The sequence below is a fragment of the Amaranthus tricolor genome, chromosome 14 (genome assembly GCF_026212465.1).
Source record: "Amaranthus tricolor cultivar Red isolate AtriRed21 chromosome 14, ASM2621246v1, whole genome shotgun sequence".
NCBI classification, from domain to species: domain Eukaryota; kingdom Viridiplantae; phylum Streptophyta; class Magnoliopsida; order Caryophyllales; family Amaranthaceae; genus Amaranthus; species Amaranthus tricolor.
In genome coordinates, this window is record NC_080060.1 from 9,478,512 (window position 1) to 9,499,314 (window position 20,803).

At 31.7% G+C, this 20,803-nt stretch overlaps 1 protein-coding gene across 1 annotated transcript; it reads right to left on the reverse strand.

Moving 5' to 3' along the window:
* Positions 1-12,186: 12,186 nt before the first annotated feature.
* LOC130799874 (pentatricopeptide repeat-containing protein At1g06140, mitochondrial-like) lies at positions 12,187-15,962 on the reverse strand. The gene is made up of 2 exons (XM_057663148.1): positions 15,693-15,962; positions 12,187-15,211 (listed from the first exon to the last, which is right to left on the reverse strand). The coding sequence occupies exon 2, from the start codon at positions 15,139-15,141 to the stop codon at positions 12,700-12,702; it is 2,442 nt and encodes an 813-aa protein (XP_057519131.1). The 5' UTR covers positions 15,142-15,211; positions 15,693-15,962; the 3' UTR covers positions 12,187-12,699.
* Positions 15,963-20,803: the final 4,841 nt, after the last annotated feature.

The following is a 20,803-nucleotide window of genomic DNA, read 5'->3' on the forward strand; positions in this document are numbered from 1 at the left end:
AATCCTCATGAGAGGTGTTGCCGGATGCTAGGCAAGAGCAGGCGATCAGACAAAGTCAGACCTAATGGTCGATCACCTTAGAACAGGTGCATACATGACATGTTACATGAGGACAAAGGGGCAGGTTAATAGACTAGGCCTAGTACTTTTAATAGTCCAGATTTCTCACCAGAGAGCCTAGTAAAAGATGTAGCACACCGAGCTAGGAGACATAGACAAGCAGCCAACAGGGATTAGGTGATAACTATATCACAATTAGGTGGACCTACTTATATTAGGATGTTGCCTAGCTTTGGAGAACACATAGCTAGGGTTATATAAGGGGAGTAAGTGTATGCCTCTCATTCTAGAGTGTCGTATTAGGAAAAGACGGTGGTAACCAGATCCCACACCTAGCTTTGAGATATGTTGGATGAGTGGTATAGAGGCTTGCTTGATACTTCTTTGAGCCACCATTTGTGTATCATGAATTGTTGAGAGGTGGTAACCAGATCTCACACCTTTCACATGCCCTGGGAGAAACGATTATTATGTTGCACGACGTGCAACGTACACTTAGGTTGTGTATTGGTGATTCGTTGCTCGAAGAAACTTTGAAGTAGGCATGGGCACTAGCTCTTCGAGGCCTATATGCAGAACAAATGAGTGAGTTATGTAGGATGGACTACCTAAACTTTTTATATATCGATACAATAATTAAAAATGAGAACAAGGTTTCTAATTAAAAATACAATAATTACAAGTATATTAGGAAATAATGAATAATTACAATACAAAAAAATTATAAGAAATTAACTAATGTATAGGTATTTTTTCAAAAACAACCTTATGTAAATTTTTTTGCAAAAAACTACCTAATATAACATAGACGTTTGTGGATGACTATCAGTTAACGTTTTTCGTATGTTGACCGTTAACATATTACTTTGACCAGCACGTGGAGTCACGTAATTCACCCTTTTTTCCTCCTTTTTATTTCCTCTTTCCCCTTTCCTCTTCATTTTCCTTATTCGAAGAACCCTAGTTTTCCAACAAATAACCCTAATTTAATTGTTTCAATTGAGTTATATCTTTTCCTTCATCCACATGAAAATCGTGGCATAGAAAATTTCATGTATTAATCAAGGTTATGTATTACTAATTAGGATATGTAACGGAAGGTTGATTTCTTTTGTAACATGATTATGATGAATGAAGTGGGTATAATTATTTGTGTATTGCCTATTTAACTTCAATCTCTTTGATTATGTACTACTTGCTGCTTTTAATTTTGGTACTGCTGCATATTATACGTCAGTAGCACTAACAGTGGTACTGTTGAAATTAAGATTTTAGTTGTGTTGCGTATTATGCACCCACCTAATGCAAGAACTTAGGTTCAATTCATAAATGGAAACAATACAACTAAGATAGGGTGGAGTATTACTATTAGCCTACCTGTTCATTAATAGAAATGCAGCTCTGAGCAATGGTCTTAGTGCCCACTTTGCTCACAAATTGAGACCAATAACATTGACCAGAGCACCACAATTATCGAAACAACAATCAAAAGACAAAAAAAGATGAACCCAAAAAAATGAAATAAAATGAGAGGAAGGAGGAAGGAGGGGTGAATTAACAGTTCGTTTAGTAGGTGATATTAAATAGTAGTATTATATGGGAATAAAAAATAGTGTAAATTTGGTTGAAAAATCTCTTGCTATCTTGATGGTGATGCTTGTTCAACTTCAATTATTTCACTTTCTTCATAAATTTCATTCTAATGCATTACCATTAGGAAGGGTAGTATTAGGTGGTAATGGAAAATTGTATACAAAAAAACTTCTTTATGATCAAAGTTTCTTTATCATGAAGTTTCATTATCATGGGAAAATATGAAATTTTGATAAACTTTTACACTATAAATCATTCTTATTACCACGATTTAGTACCACTAACCATACGGATCGTAAGTCGTCTACATTAATTGCATCTGGGAATGAAATGAAATGAGAGGAAGGAGGAAGGAGTTAATGTTTGGTCAAAGTAATATGAAATGAGAGGAAGGAGGAAGAAGGGGTAGATTAAGTGGATCATGTGACTCTATGTACTGGTCAAAGTAATATGATAACGGTCAACATATGAAAAATGTTAACTGGTAGTCATCCACAAACTTTTATGTTACATTAGATAGTTTTTTGCAAAAAAAACATTTATATAAGGCAGTTTTTTGAAAAAAGACTTATATATTAGGTAGTTTTTAATGATTTTACCTTAAAATAATTATAAATTATAATTACAAAATGCATTACTTAAATTGACTACTACGATAATAATCTTTAAAATGTCTAGCAAAATGTGACATGATCTTCTCCAATCTAAATGAATTGGTGGTAGAGAAGATGCATCATCATTTATTATGAGCTAACTAAATGATTGCCATTTACCATATACAAATGCAAACCTTTATTACTAACACCATCTGCTTGTGGATCTTTTCTTAGTGGTGAAATCAAGACATTATATTCAGTGTTATCCCTTTCTATGAACATGGCATTCTAAAGCAAACGTTAATTCTCCTCGGCCCCATTTTTTTTTTACTTTTGACATATTTCAATACTTTTACTTTTTCACAATATTTTATATATTTATCGATATATACTAACGGTTTATCTCTCTAATATATCTTTGTTTCTACATATCTCTTTCTGTAAAAGATAAATATTGTTTGAAAGCAAAAGTATATATTTTTTCCATGATATATACATTTTTATCGAACAATAAAAGCTATGTTCCAATGAAAAATGCAGCTTATAAACACGTTTCTTATATTTGTTGATGAAAAATGCTTGTGAAAAATGAAAAAAGTTGGGGATGGAAAGAGTAAAAATATTTTCGTCTCATTTTAAAGAAACTATTTCTAATTGATAGAAAAAACTTTATGAGCAAATATTTTCATTTTATATTCTTATACAATCAACAGGTGCTCTCTTGGGAGACCGTCTTTTGTAAAGACGGTTCTCAAAAGCCCAGTCCAAATTTAATTTATGTTAATTTTAAAAAAAATTGCTGCTGAAATAAAAAACAAATGCGTGCGTGTGAATGTAATGTGAAAAGTCACATAATATATTTTAGGTTATAACAACATTTATTTGGGGTTATAACATAATATATTTAGTGTTATACCAGCATGTATTTGGGGATTATAACATAATTTATTTGGGGCTATTAACATAATATAGTTGAAGTTGTAACAATATATATTTGAGGTTATAACATAATATATATGGGTTATAACAACATATATTAGTGGTTATAACATCAAAGACGGTGTCATTCGGGTAATCGGGTCGGTTTTGGACGGGTGTCATTCGGTTCGGTTGTATTTCGGATCGGTTATCTTTCGGATACGTGTTACGACGAGTCACACTCGGGTCAGGTCGGTTAGTCACGGTTTGGTTGAAGATCGATTATTCGAGCTATTGGGTTAATTAGCATCGGTACGGTGTCGGTTGAAGTTCGAGTTGAGTGTCAATCAGTCTCGGGTTATCATCGGTTAATAATTGGTTCGGTTTTACCTGGTACAGATCGGGTTCGGGCATTTTTCAAGTAGAATTTGGCTACGAATTACTAATTAATATCAATTGAGTCAATATCAGATTAAGTTGTTAGTCATTTTTTAATTGATGATAAAATTTCCTCTACTTAAAGTAGTATAGTTAAAATGCAAATCAATTAGTGATTATTACTTTGTTGTTTTTACTTGTTTGACTGTAAATTAAAATTAAATAACTATTAATTTTCATTTAATTTGATTAAAAGTAGTTAAATAAACATTGACCATTAATTATTAAGTCTAAATATATGAAACCATGTATTTATAAAATTTAATTTATTAAAATATCAATCATTTTATTAGATTAACTAATAAGATGATTGAATATGAGTCAATCATACTTCTATGTAAAAAAATTGGTTCAGATTTACGCTAGTTCGATCAAAAATTCGTTCGGGTTAAGTCGGTTTTAGCTGAATTGAGTTCGATTTCGAGCATGATTCTGTTCGGATACGAATCGGATCGGTCACTATTAGGTTCGGGTAATCTCGGTTAACGGTTATATGTCGGTTACAAAAAATTGGTCACAGCTCGAGTCTAGTTATCCCATTTTCGGTTGTCAACCGGTTCGGGTACAACTTCGATTCGGATAATATTGGTTCGATAAACCTGAAAAAAACATATTTACGGGTCAATTTATTTTCGATTACGGTTCAGATTTTCGAGTCGGGCTCACATTTGAACAACTTTATAGTACACATGTTATAAAAGTTTTAAGACATGCGTGTAGGAGTAGTAAACTGCAAAACTAGTAGGAGACGCGGAAAGAGGGTTTTAAACCTTTTTGAAATAAATCGACACTTGACAATATTTAAGAAGATAATAAAATAAAGGTATTTAGTATTTACAACTTGCAATCGATAATTAGGTGAAATCAATTAAAATATTAATAAAATTTATGGTAAATAATTTAATTAAACACATCTAGAAAGTACCAAAGATTTATAATAAAAGTTGTTGACGTATTAAAAATTCAAAAACACTCTAAATGTCATATACAACTCTCCTAGACACTCACATTTGGTAGTTGATTTGATTTCTTTTGTATTCTTTTGGTGCTACAAGACTTCATAATATGAACCCAAATTCTATATATTGATAATTTATGTCGTGCTTAAACGTTTTTTTAATTAGGGCGGTGATCTTAAGCTTTTAAATTTTTTACTCGGTAGACAAATGATTAAGGATTTTGTTGAATTTACATTATTATTATCCATCATAACGACATTTGCTTATAAAAGAAATGCTCGATCACCCCTTAAGAGACACTTTTTTGAAAATTTATTCGAAATGAGTACTTAATAACAAAGAATTAACATGTTGTTTAACACGTGGAAAAGTTGAAAGTTTGAAATCACCATGCCGATTAAATAAAAAATATTCGTCTACCACATGGTAAAGCTTAGCACGTGGAATTTTCCTATAATCAATAATAACGGGTCGCTTGGTAAGTTTTTTCCGGAAATAAAACGGATATAATTTGTTTTTATTATCAAGTGATTGGTAAAAGATAATATGAACCAATAAGATTATTAAGGGTCATTGTTTCATATCCTCTTTTACCTCTTAATATTGTGTAGAATCAAATAAAATTTGTTTCGAAATAAGTTATTTATTTTCTCATCTTCATACCAAATAATAATAATAATAATAATAATAATAATAATAATAATAATAATAATAATAATGATGATGCTTATCATTATCCTATTTGTTTTTTCCTTTTTTTTCTAATAGAATTGTATAAAAGAGAAAAAAAGCGATTTTTAAGAATAGAGTAAATATTAGTAATAAATAAAAAGAATGAATTTTATGGATAAAATTATAAGAGAGTTAAAATATATAGATGAGATTAAAAAAAAGTAATATGCTATAGTCTTAAAATAAAAATAATATAAAATAAATAAAACAGATTAAAATAATAATTAATCCAAAATGACTGGACTGAGGGAGTAACTAGGGCTGTAAAAACGGGTTAAAAGGTCGGAAACAGGTCGGTCAAAAACAGGTTCGGTAAAAAACGGTCGGTCAAAAGCAGGTCGTATAAGTCTTTCGGTACCGGTCGGTATCGGTCGGTTTATTCGGTATCCGGTCGAATCCGGTTTTTTTCTGGTTGCGGGTGTCGGTCGGTATGGTCCGGTATTTATCGGTCCGGTCATTACCGGAAACAGGTCACATTCGGTCGGTCAAAAACGGTTTTTTGCAGGTCGTAATCGGTATACAGATCATAACTGGGCGGTCAAAATCGGTAATCGGTCGGTAATCGGTATGCGGGTCAGAATCGGTCGGTCACAATCGGTCGGTTTTGGTCGGTATCGGTTCAGTTCAATTTAGTTGAACCGGGATTCAGTTCTGTTCAGTTCAGTTTTGGTTGGTATCGGTTCGGTTCAATTCAGTTAAACCGATATTCCGGTTAATTTGGTTGATATCGGTTCAGTTCAATTCATTTAAACCATGATTTAATTCAGTTCAATTATGTTCCAATTATTCTGTTCCAATTTGGTAAAAAATCGCATCGTGTTGCCTCATAATGTCATTGATCATGCGTTTATCCATGATGGGAATGATATATAGAAGGTGGAACCTCACATCAAGTTTTATAGATGTCGTTAGGTTATGAGTTTTATGACATCAAATTCAACTAATCAACTCCGTCTAAGTTAATTAATAGATCATAACATGTTAATTGATCGACTTCATCTAATATCAATTAGACAATTACAATTTACAACAATAATATGTTATTAATGTCACAATGTAAGTTTGTTAGATTGTCTTAATAATATATCTTCATCACTGATTGAATTGACCTTCGTTTGTCCATGGGGTGTGTTATTTTCAACTAATGTGATCGGTCATAATTAGAGGTGTTCATTCGGTTGATCGGGTCGGTTTCGGACGGGTGTTATTCGGTTCGGTTGTATTTCGAATCGGTTATTTTTCGGCTATCATTGACTTATAGAGTTATAGTTATAGACTTATAGACTATCATTGACATTTGACTGTTAACTCAATGTTATTACTTATTACTATTAGTTATTAGTTATTATTGATCTTGAATACTCTAAACTCTAAAGTAATTTATAGGCTATTATTAATAATCGATCGTAATTCAAAGTTCACTTATCATAATTCGATCTATTATAGATTATAGTAAATGAAACTAGTGTAGTACTCCACCTTTTTTTTTACTTTGAATTAAATAGCCTAAATTATGTAATTTGACCAAATTCAATAATAAAAATATTTAATATTTGATATAAAATATTTATATTACTCAAATAAATTATTTTAGATATAATCATATAATTGTCCAATTTGATGATAAAATGTTATTGGTTATATTGATAGCACACGGATAACGGGTTTAAGCCGTTGGATTTATAATGGTAATATCATATCAGTGGTCAAGATTGTGCCACGTCGCCGGATGAAAAAGGGATTTGATGTATTTTCGTCATCCTGAAAGTGAATCTGATACAATACCTTATTTCCCAATTCCCGCTCGACTAAACCCTAACCCAACTCTCTCTTCTTCATCCTCTCACTGAAACCGGCGGCCCTCTTTCAATCCCATCCCTTCTCCTCCAATCCGGCTGGTAGAGTTTTAGGTATTTCTACTCCTCAAGTTTAGTTCATTGATTTTTGTTTAATATCTATCAAATCTGTTCATCTTTGTTTTTTGTGTTTAAAATCTTTGTTCGATTTGATTTTGTGTTCTTCCATTTTCGATTTGATTTGATTTAGTCTTCTTCCATTTTTTTTTTGTTCGATTTGATTTTGTATTTAATTTTCTGGGTTTAATGTGTTCGTTTAGGGTTAGATTTAGGGTTTTTTGTATTTAATCTTTGTTTTTTGTGTTTAATCTTTGTTTTTCGTGTTTAATCTTTGTTCGATTTAGTCTTCTTCCAAAAAATTCGGTCTGGCGGTTCATGTTCTTGCTTAAATTAAATTATGTGGAAAACAACAATCTAACTATAAGAGGAATTAAATTATGTGGAAAAGAAATTGAATCAGAGAATGAAAAAGATTATGGAAACTAGGGTTAAATATCTTCTGTTTCCTTTTCCTTTCTTCTCTATTTTCCATTTTTCATGTTCTTGCTCTCGAAAATGGAGTATATCGTAGCTGCTCTCGACCAGTTGCTCCCATGAGTTCTATGTCCACGTTTTCCGGCGAGAAATGCCTTCTGAATTTCATGTACTTTAGGTTTTGTATCTCCATCAATAGATTTTACTCTGTTTAATCTTTTTCTCAATTTTCTTCGAGTTGTTGATAAAATTGAAGATGCGTTGGAAACACTTGCAATATTTTGTAAAGTTTAACTGAATTACTACTATTAGTTACTTTCTTATTCCTGTTGTCATATGTGTTTTTGGAAAACAGAAGGATTTAGATATCATAAATCTTTGCTTCATTTTTGTGTTCTTTGCTGCCTTGACTATTTGTGCTTGAATATAGGGTTTATTTTTGTTTGAAAATAACCCATGGTGTTATTTTTTTTTTTTTTTAAGGTATGGCTGACCCTGCTGTGGCTGTCCCCGAACAAAGAAGAGTTGTTAAACATAAAAAAATTACGTCACCGGTTTGGGATCAGTACCATGTATCGTACCCCAATGACGTACGGACGGTAAAGTGTAAATACTGCGATTATGAGGCGGCAGCACCAGGTAGTGCAGGTACAACTAATTATAAACGTCATACTGAGGGCTGTAAAGGTTATAAAGAGTTCATAAAAAATAACCCAAACGCTAATGTTGTGTATGATCATGATACTTACGTGCTTAAGTTTGCTGATTCGATATTATATCATGAATATTGTTTGAGTATGGTAGAGCATATTAAAACTAGAGAATTGCATCGTTGGTTAAATCCTAATGTCAAAGATGTGTCTAGATATACGATAACTAAATGCGTAATGGGTGAACATGAAAAGTACAAAAAACTAGTATTTGACAATATGCAATCTTGTAAGAGTCGTATATGCTTAACTTGTGATGGATGGACAGCATGTACTTCGCGTTCATATTTTGCCCTTACTGCCCATTTCATCGATGATGATTATAAATTGCATTCCCTTTTGTTAAATTTTCGCCGTTTTCCCCCACCCCACGATGGTGAATCTATATTCATGTTTGTGAAAGGTTTGTTGAATGACTGGAATATAGGTAGAAAAGTTTTTTCAATCACACTTGATAATGCTTCCTCTAATAATAGGATGGTTGAAAAACTAAAACGTGATTTGCACTCCTCTTCTCCTCTCCCTTTAGATGGCAAGTATTTTCATATAAGGTGTTGTGCTCATATTTTGAACCTTATTGTTAAAAAGGGTTTGAAACTTGTTGATAATTCCGTGACTAAGTTACGTGCGGTTGTTATATATGTTGATTCTTCTGATTTTCGACTTACAAATTTTGAGAAAGCTAAAATTGATAAAGGTTTGCAATCAAAGGGTAAATTAGTTTTGGATGTTTCCACTAGATGGAACTCTACTTATGACATGATTCATAGGGCTCTTGAGGTAAAGGATGCTATTAATTTATATCTTGTTCGTGAAAGGGATATTGATGTTGATATTATGTCTGAGAATGAGTGGGATACACTTCAAGATATTTGTGATTTTCTTGAGCCATTCTATGAGATTACCAAGCTTTTTTCTGGTTCAAAATATCCCACTGCAAATTTGTACCTTTCTTGCATAATATGTATTGAAAAGATTTTGACTGATTCCCACCAAGATCCTAGTGATGCTGTGAGAAAGATGGCTGCTCCTATGTGGGAAATGTTTGATAAATATTGGTCCGATCATTCTATGGTTCTGTCTTTTGCCTTTTTACTTGATCCACGTTTTAAGATGACTTTCCTTAGTGATTATTATTCTATGTTGTATGTACCTACTGCGGTTGAACAAAAGGTAAATGATGTGCTTGCTGCGTTTGTTGCTTTATATGAATGTTATATGAATACCACTCAATCTGCTCCTGTTGCACCCTCTCCGTCAAACCTTGGTCCTCCTCGTCCGTTCCAAATGCGCAAGTTACGTCATGATTTTCCTCGTATTTCTGCATCTAGGACGGCGAGAGGTGATGTGGACTCTTATTTGGCCATGTCTCTTGTTGTTGATTATGATGGTTTTGATGTTCTTGAATATTGGAAGGGACAGTCTACCTCTTATCCAACACTCGCACTAATGGCTAGAGATATTCTAGCCATTCCAATTACTTCTGTTGCATCTGAATCTGCTTTTAGTGTTGGTGGTCGGATCCTTAACAAATTGAGATCTTCTTTGTTACCAAAAAATGTTGAAATTTTGGTGACAACGCGAAATTGGCTATTTGGGTTTGAACCCGAGGAAAATGCGAAGGAGATATTAAGTGTTATTGAGGAAAATAACACTGATCATGATGATAATGCTTCAGGTAAGTGTAGTGCTCTATGAAGATTTTTTTCTTGTAATTGGGTTTTTTACCAAATTATCATATCTGAGCGCCCAATTTATATTTTATAATTAATTTATATTTTTTTTATTTTATTTATTATAACTTTCTGTCGTTTTTCCATCTCATGCTCTTAATCATAATACTCAGTATCTGAAAGTTGTTACTTTTATATGATCTTAAGGTACACTAAGTTTGGTGGAGCAGTTCCTTACAGATTATTGAAAGGCGGTGTCGCATTGAGGACTAGGAGCAGGAGATCTAAGGTGGTGATGGAAGAGGAGGAAGAAGATGAAAGTGATGAAATGAGTTATACTTCTGAGAAAATTAAAGAAAAGTGATGAAATGAGTTATACTTTTGCAATTTCTTATGCATAACTAAAATTTGGAAAAGACTTTTTGTGTAGTTAGGATTATTGATGTTTATATTATTGGTAGGGAAAAAAATGTAATGGATCTATTTTAAATTTCGTCTAAACTATTAAATGAAATGAAAGTGGTTTATCAATTTCATAGGTTAATATTTTGTATTGGTTTATATTGTTATATGTTGATTTTAATACAGTATTAATTAGTCAGCAAATTAACCTGAACTTGGTAATTATATTGGTTGCAAAGTATGAACTATGTTTATGCAATTTTGCAATTTCTGAGTTTTGTAAAATTTATACTTAATTTTTTAGAAAAGAAAAAGGCTTTACTAAATTACTGAGTTAATATATATTAACTTATAATTTATATATTTATTTTATAAAAATTTATATTTAATTTAATTTTTATCATATAGAAATAATATAATTAAGTTTAATTTAATTATTTTATATAAAATTTTATTATATTTTGACAACTTAGAAGAATTATGTAGATAAGTTCGGTCCAAAACAGGTTCGGTACAAAACAGGTTCCAGGTTCGGTATAATACAGGTTCGGTACAATATAGATTCGGTCAAAAACGGTCGGTTAAAAACGGGTATTAAGCGGGTCGAAAACAGGTTTCGGTCTGAAAACAGGTTCGGTATCGGTTGGTCACGGTATGATAAAAACAGGTCGAAAACGGTTTTCGGTTTAAAACAGGTTCGGTACCGGTCAGTTTCGGTATGTGTAAAACAGGTCGGAAACGGTTTCGGTCACCATTCGGGTTCGGTAGCGGTCGGTATCTGGTCACTTGTATTCGGTCAAAAACGGGTTCGGTATCAGTCGGTAACAAGTCGGTAAAACAGGTTTCTGACCATATTTACAGCCCTAGGAGTAACTATTACGTCCTTTACAAGTACAATTTCAATACAAAATGACCCCTAAAACAAATTTTTGTTATAAGCATACTAGTGGTTCATTTGATGTCTTACATTGATAATTAGGGTATTGCAACATTAAAAAATTGCATCTTTATAGTGTTTTTTTCTCTTTAATATAATTAGGGTTTTATTTTCTCATGAATATTTTTTAAAATGAAATCGGAAATGCACTATTATATGAATTTTTTTATTTTATACTTATCTTTTAAAATATAAATTCCTCTGTGAGTGCTTGTCACTTATTATCGGTCCATCCCCAAAGGAAGAAAGGTGAGCAGTAAGTTAGTAACCACTAACTCAGTAAAACCGTTTTACTGAGCTAGTTGTTACTAACCTACTGCTCATTGTAATCCTGATATGGGTCAGGCCTGATAAATTTAGTCACATCTCATAATTAAACTAAAAATCAATTCTCATGAAGGCATTTCTTATTCAGCGACGCATTGCATTCTTAGGTCTGAATGTAGTGAAAAATGCAAAAATTACTAAGTCATCGGTTTATGTCTCTAGTACGTATTTTTGCACACTAACGCTTATTGTACATAAGTTGTGTGTAATAGTGTGTATTCCCACTTGTGTAATCTTGTGTCTTTATAGAGTTCTTCAACAAAAACCTTTTTTTCATTGCCATGCAGTGGACCCACCTCATATATACACAAGGACTAGAGACTTCTCTTTTTTCAGTTCGGATGAATGGAAGTCATTTCAAATGAACAATATGAAGCGACATTTCTTAAATTTCTTTGTGAAATACAAGAAACCTAGATGGATTTAATTTTCTTTAAATCTCCAAAACAATACCCATAAAAATGAAAATTAAATTCATAATAAAACATAAAATCAATAAATAATCCGACATTTTAAAAGAGGAAAATATCATATTTACTCCGAATCTTGAAGTAATATTAGTCTTCACTTGACCAAGCTCTCTACTTCATCATTTTGTGCAAGTGTTCTGCTGATTGTTTTAACTAAGTTATGATTTTCTAGCTATTAGTAACAACAAATAAACCATTACTACATTCTTAAACAAGAAAACACTTAATAAAAAAAAACTCAGTTATATCAGATGTATTCAGCTTGGTATTTCTCTTTTCGGCCACTGCATTGCTTCACATGTTTTTGTGGGGCTCGATCTTACTCACCCTATCGCCTTTACTTATGTCCATGTCACAACTTAGCCTTTGTAAATTAAAATCTACAATTATAATTTATTAACTCCTCTTTAAATTATACTCACCACATAGGAAATGATTATGGAAAAAAAATTTAGAAGAAAACCCCATAAAAAAAAAAGGAAATTAATACTTGAGAGAGATGTCCTTTACTTGATGATTCAAATCCAAATTTTTTTCAAATGGAGTAAAAATTGTTAACTTTTACATAAACTACAATTGCGGACATATCCATTTTCTAACATCTCTGTGGTCAAAAATTTAAGCGTGACATATATATGTTCTACTTGATGGTGTGTTCGATCACTTGCAGTAAACACATGAATCTGATTATTAACATCAATCCAGCTACACCCAGGACTTTTCTTCAGTCCCATATCTTGGATTTTGGCTCTATGTTCCGTCACATCATTCCATTTTTTCGAATCCTCATACATATTCGCAAGAAGTACACGATACCCAATGCTATCAGGGTTCAACTCGAAAATGTGATTCGCCACAACCTCTGCTAAACGCTCATCACCATGGATTCGACAAGATCCGAGCAATGATCCCCAAATACGATCATCCGGTGTGTGGGGCATAGTAGTAATCAGGTCGTATGCTTGGTCTACATAGCCAGCACGACCTAAAAGGTCGACCAAACAAGTATATTGCTCAAGTTCGGGTTCAAGCATGTATTCTTCTGTCATACTTCTAAAATACTTGAGGCCTTCAGCAATTCTTCCGGTATGACTACAAGCAGATAGAATTGCGGTAAATGTTTTGCGGTCAGGTCTCAAACCAATCTTTTTCATCTTATCGAACAAATCGAGCAATTCATCGACATGACCATGTAAACCCAATACCAACATCATTGAGTTCCATGAAACTGCGTCTTTCTCCTGCATGCGCGAAAAGACTATCCGTGAACTTTTCATGTTTCCACATTTTGCATATGATGCTACAAGGGAATTATTCACAAGCGTATTTGTGTCGAATCCATTCCGTATCATATAGCCATGAATTTCTTTACACTGTAAATTTGAATATATACGTGCACAAATCGATAGGAGACACGAGATTATGACTGCATTGGGCCTGATTTGACGACTCTGCATCTCCAAAAATGCACTTACAGCATCATCCCAGGATTCATTATGAGCATACCCGGATATCAAACAGCTCCAAGATACTTCATCTTTCATAGGTAACCTCGAAAATGCAGTTTTAGCCGATGATATGTCTCGGCATTTCATATACATATCAACTAAGGCGCTACAGATAAATGTATCAAGGTCCAACCCCAACTTAACTGTAATTCCATGAACAAACCTGCCTTCAGCTTCAAGTTCTAGAGATGAACATGCTCGAAATGCAGCTAATAATATAACAGAATCAACATATCCATGATTCAAGCCAGCAACAAACAGATCCAAAGCTTTCCGAGAATAACCAAATCGAGCACAATGTGTTATTACAGTACCCCACATGACTAAATTGTGGTTATGGAAGCCGTTGAATAATTTTAAGCCAAAATCAGGAAGGACACAGTTAAAGTACATGTCTATAAGCGAGGTTCTAACTCTAACGTCTATATCCAAACCATCTTTGATAATTAGAGCATGAATTTGCTGTCCCAAGGCTAAATTCAACGACTCCGAACACAAGACAAGGACAGCCACCATAGTGGAAGAATCGGGTTTTACTCCTGATATCATCATTTCAATGAAAGAAAATAGTGCCTGCGAGTAACACTCGTTTTCGACATATCCCAAAATCATAACATTCCACAACACGTAATTTTCTCTTGCATCAGCAGCAACGCTCTTAAAAAGTTGTTTCGCATACTTCACAAAACCACATTTCATATAAAACTCGAGCAACCCACTTAAGACAAACTCATCGGTATCCAAACCATTTTTTATCAAAAATGCATGAAGCTCTTTCCCATGCATTGGAGACTTGATTGAAGCGCATGACAAAAGTGCTGAAACGCAAGCTACCCTATTTGGATGTATTCCGAATTCACAAATCATGAGTGTAAACCACTCCAATGACCTAATATACAACCTTGATTGTTGAAAACCATTGATCATAGTGCTCCATGAAACTGAATCCTTCTCCTGCATTGTCTTGAACATCCATATTGCATAATCATGTGCACCACATTTCCAAAAAGTACTTAAAAGAGAATTTGCTACAGATATATACTTGATCACTGCCAACTTCAACAAATGCCCATGAATTTGACTAGTTAATTTGAAATCACAAAGACCACCGATAGCCTTAAGTAAAATGGGGAAGGAATGAAAAAAATTTGGGAATGAACCATCATCCAACATGCTTATGTAAAGCTTGACTGCATCATCGCAAAAACCCTTGGAAGTAAGCTCTTTAATCAAGTCGTCAACAGATGATTCATTAGTTATACCTTTATTTTGAGTAAAACTACATTTAATTGGGAGATTGTGAAAAGACTGATTTTGTGATGTACAATAAAGGTTTGCGCAACAGGAATTGCAGGAGATAGAAGCATAATTAGTATTGTGAGAAAGAGAGAGAAACCTACGATGTTTATGTAACAAGTGATGCTGACTAAAGTTGAAATGGTGAGATTGAGGTATGAGTACATCAAAATGGGAGATAGTTGCCACCATACTTCCAATCCCATATTTTGTGAACTCAAATTATTTTTGGTATTCCATGCTCTACCCGAATGGCTATCACCTATACAGATAAGAAATAAATTTATTAAATTTCACAAGTGATGGAGCCAATAAAATAGAACATTTGAATTCATTAAATCACACATTAGCAGAAAAATTCAAATTAAAAAAAGAAAGTTATGATTTTTACATTCATGTCAGAACAAATCATCAAGATATAATTACTAATAGAGCTGCAGTCACAATTTTAAAATCCCTAATTAACAAATGTAATTTTAATAATTGAACCACTACATCAGATTAATGTGTTTAGTACAACTAACTCAATTTACTCCATTAACACGTTTTCAATCTTAAACCCTTGTTGGTGGTATTTACTAGAATAATAACATTTGGGGCATTTCATCAAACACGTTGTAGGCATAGCTACAGAATAATAATTTTCAATTCAAACCAACACTTCTTCTAACATAATTCTTCATTTCAATTCTTCAAAACTAATTGCAACGAAAAAGAGATGATAATTAAGAGAAAAGAAATACCTTTAATTTGGGTTGGGAAATTAGGTCGTGCTAAGATTGTAGTAGCAGCAGTACACGATTCTTGGCCCTTATCAGTTCCTATCAGTAGCAGGAGTACACGATGGTTCCTATTATTGGTAAAAGCTGTACAATGAAAATGGAGACTAGATGCGGTTAATTCGTGCGTAACATATGAAAATAGTAGCAGATGGAGGAAATTAAAATGCGTGGCATGCCGAAGAAACGAAGCTTGCAGTATGTTGATTTGCGACGCATTATTCGTGTGGTTTGTAATTTGTAGATTATATTTGTATTGTTTGTTAAAAGATCAGTTTTTTTAAAAAAATACAAATTAAGTTTATTTGTATTATTTGTTTTAGATTCACACAAATAACACAAATTCTTGTGAGACAATTTCACACTAAGACGTGTTTTATACTTGAGTTAAATAGCCTAATACTATAAACTATTAATATTATGGACTTTTTTTATATTTTCGTCTCACGGTGAGACAGTCTCATACATATATAAATAATATTTTATTTAATTTGTATTCTTTTCAATCAAAGAAAAAATTGTATTCTTTATTTAATTAAATGATATATGTAACAAGCGCAGCAATTCCGGTATATAATTCACACTAATAATTATGTTTACAATAAATAATGCGAAGGTCTTAAATTCCAAACCGCTAAAATCCATTAAAATTTAAAATCGTTTAAAAACATAAGTTTATAATATTACAATTGAGAGAATAACACATATTGTTTTCTCAAAACATAATAAAAGCATAAATGCATCCTGATCATCAAAGTCACCAATAAGTAAAATAAAATATAGCTAAATCCTTTATAAAGCAAATAAATATTTCTGCCTGAATCGTCTTGAAGCTAAATCTTCCTGCAAAATACTGTCATCTATGATACGGATGACAACCGTTTGAAACGAAATCAGCACCTAACGCCAAGTACAAACTCCTCAACAATGTAATACTATAACAATCATAATATATTCACAAGATATACAAAGGACATTTCAAAACTTGATTTTAAGTTCCTCGGTTCCCGTTTCTCATTTTCAGCTCTCAAATACTTTCAACAATTTTTCGCATTCATCACATGAATGTAAATAAATATCTTTGCTACAGTCACCTACATTTGGTAACTATAAGGTTCATCCAATAGATACTCAAATCCCAAATCACATTTGCTCAACACACATAATAATGACTTTCTGATATATGTAAGGGTCTGACAAGAGGAGGAACATATTCCAAACTCTAACTGTGATGGGAGCCGTCGCTCCACCAATTCTTATGCTCAAGCTTCTAAAGGATGGAGCTCTCTCGGTCCCCCTGTCTAACCCCACATTTCTACGTGCCGGGAAACACGGGCGCCGGATTACACGCCGGTCCGTGGTTCGACATTTCCTTTCTATCAGAGTCATTCATCCAAGTACACATAAGTTCAAACAAGACTCCATGTTATCAATTGCACATTGTTATAAGTCAACCCTAGTTTAGTCAAACTCCAAGTCAACATTCTCTTTAAAAAAGTCAACATATTTGCTAATTTAATAATTAAGAGATTCTCAATAAATAAAATTTTAAAAACTATGACAAGGTTTTAGAGGCTATATAAATTCCTTACAAGACCATATAAACTTATAATACTTAAGGAAAAACTTTCGTAATATTTAATAAGGAATTTGCATCGATTAAACATGTAAATTAATTAAAAATCCACAATAACCAATAAAATAATATAAAAATATATTTGAGGTCCTGATTCTATATGAAGTGAGTTTTAGATCAGAATGTTCAAGAAAAACGAACCTATGTATTCTAATTAAATTCTTTGGCCAATTTACCGATAAATCGACATACAATTATTAATGTCCTCAAATGTCCACGAAAATTTTTTCCAAGAGTCCTCCTATGATTCTACTATATATGAAAGTGTCTCGTAAAAATTTCAAGTCCAAAATAGTCCATTTAGTATTTATTTTATATTTTATCGTTTTTGAAATTATTGTTTTATTTAAAATTCACAAGGGACTATAGATGGTCATATATACTTATCCAATAGTCAAATTATAAACCTACTGTCCATATAAGAGTCTCATAAAAATTATAGCTCGAAATAACTTCCTTTAGTAATTATTTTATATTGTAACATTTTATGTATTCTTGGTAAGTAATAAAACACTTAGTAAAAATTCATAGAAAAATACCAAAAGTTTATATTCTGGTCCAAACTTGTAGGAAAAATAATAATTTATAAACCATTTTATCCATTAATATTATATTTAACCCCCTTTAATATATTAGAACATATTTATTAGTTAAAATTTCATAAATAAACATTTTAATGAAATAACTTTAAGGAAAAAAATCTAAATGATTTCTAACTTTTATCTACTGTGGAGTTCCTATAAATTCCATTCCTAAAGCTACTAAGCTCACATAAAATTCATTCATAACAATAAATTCACAAAAACACCTCAAAACATCATTTCTACGCATTTTAACATAATAGAAGTTCATAAAATTATCATGCATGAACACTAAAGTAAAAATACACATAATAAAACATATATCCATCAATAAAATCATATAAATGAAAAAAATTCAGATTTATATATTTTTCTTTTGTGACTTTGATTTAATACCGATTTCGGGTGTTATCACAATACTTGAAAATTTATAATGTAAACATATGAATAGTATTTCTAACATTAATATATATAAAATAACATAAATTTTCAATTTATAACATGCATATACTTAAACTTATAATAAACACTTTATTTTTTTACTTTTAATACAAAAATGTGTTATTCTTACTTTAAGCCAACATTCAAGATATAATTAAATCAATCTAATATATTGCCATATCTTTCACATATTCAAGTAAATACAATATAAATGGCACATAGTAAGAAGTTTAAGAAATGTGTACCATGAGCCACCAAGGATGCAAGAGAAACAATAACAAATAAGAACTCCAAAATAAGAGAAAATAAACTCCAAGAATAATCTTCAAGATTTCAAGAATAATAATCCAAGCTCTTAAAATAATAATACTATAACCTTACAAAAGTTGATGATTTTGCTTAGAAAAATGATAAAATTATTTTCTATCTTTATCTCTAACTCCAATTATAAATTCCACATTCAACTTAAAGTCCAAATATCTCATTATCATAAGTCCCTTTGCGGCATATCTTACTAAAATGCTCATAACCTCTAGCTCTGAACTCCAAATCCAATGATTTAAGTGTCTAATTGCTCACAACTCCAAGACCCATATTTCTTAAGAACAAACTATAGTGTTAAAATGAGTAGAAGACGGTCGAAAATCCACAAAACAGAAGGTGTTCGAAACTGGCTTACTCTTAGTTGTCCAGAATGTTTGAGGGCAAAACATAACCTTTCATGCTCCAATTAATGCAACTCTTGGGTTTTAAATGTGAGGAATTTTTTTATAAGATCACTATAAGACTTTTTTATACGTGCATAAAGAGAAACATGGGTAAACACTTCAAATTGTGTTCGTGTATACAATTGACCAAAAAGAACAACAAATTGTAAATGTTTGCTTGAGGATGAGGGACTTATAGAGCTTATATATGTGCGTGTGAGGTATCAATGGAAATCTTAGGATGTCTAAAATATTATAGTATAAAAATATAAGGCACTTATTAAGAGAATTTAGGAGAAAAAGGATGATTTTTTGAAGGTATATAAGCTGCCAGAAACTGTTGAGATGAAGGGGTAGAAAGATGGGGATGAATCTCTCATTTCTGGAGTGATATAAGGCCGTATAATGTACCTATAGAAAGCTTAGAGTGTTAGGAAAAGTTTCCAAGTAGTAGCACTCAATTATATAGGGTATAGCTTAGGTAAATTAGGGTATCTTTCAGACCCTGCAAAACTGTCATTCAGCCTGACCTTTATACAAATCTACACTCTTTTCTTTAATTATACCTCAAGCTACCTCAATCTAATGGTTTGGTATCTTCAATAACATGCATTTGGATGATATGGTAAAAGATGGGGTCAAAATATAGTCATTTACTATTTTAAAATAATTGTAGAAGTCACCTAGTAGTTTCAATCAAAATTCCGAAATCCTTAATTTTAGGAAATGATATATTTTCTTTAAAACTAATATAAAACCATTATCAAAACTTATTTTAAAATACCAAAAGACTATAATATCATTATAAAAGCTTTTTCATAATCTTTTCTATTTTGATGAATATATTTTCTTTAGATTCAAATATAAGTAGTTTTATAAAAGAACTTAAAATAAACTTTTGTCAACATAGTTTGTGAAGACATATGCAAATAATATAAAGTTTTCTAATAATAAACCAAATTAATATAATTATCAAATCAACCAAGTTTAGAAGGAAATTTATGTTATTATAGTAAATCAAATTAACTTTAAAATTAAGTACATTGAAATCTTTACTTTAAATATAATAATAACATTTAAAAAAACAAGATTTAGTTTATTCAAACTTAAAAGTTTTAAAGATTAAACTCTCATTATGTTTGACACTTAAGGATAAATAACTAGATAAGTTACTAGCACTAATCAATACTCAAGGCTATTTAAGCTAAGATTAAAAGAGGTTTAAAAATAAGACTATTATAATATAAGTATTATAATAGAAAGCAATAAACAAGATATATTTGAGTAAGTTTTAAGATTATTGATACTTTTATTCATCCACAAAAAGGGTATTTATAACAAAAACTATTTTATTGTTCATGTACTATAATCCATCATCGTTTAAGGATTTTGTCCTTTAATTACTGTTCATATGCATATCCTTTTACTGTTCATTCATATATCTGTTCATTAGTTTATAATATATCATATTATAATAATAAGTAAGATTTTTTTATCTTTTATTAAATTAAGGATAGGGGTGAGTAATTATTAAAGTGGTGGAAGGTTGTGGTGGTGACGACGATTTTAATGGGTCGCGTTGTGTGAGTGGAGGGTGGGGGAGGTCATCGGTTGGGGGAGTGAGACTGGACAATGATGGTGGAGAAGGGGTTACTAGTTTTATTTTCCTTTTATTTGGAAGAGTAATCTGCTTTAACTTGTTTTTAGGTT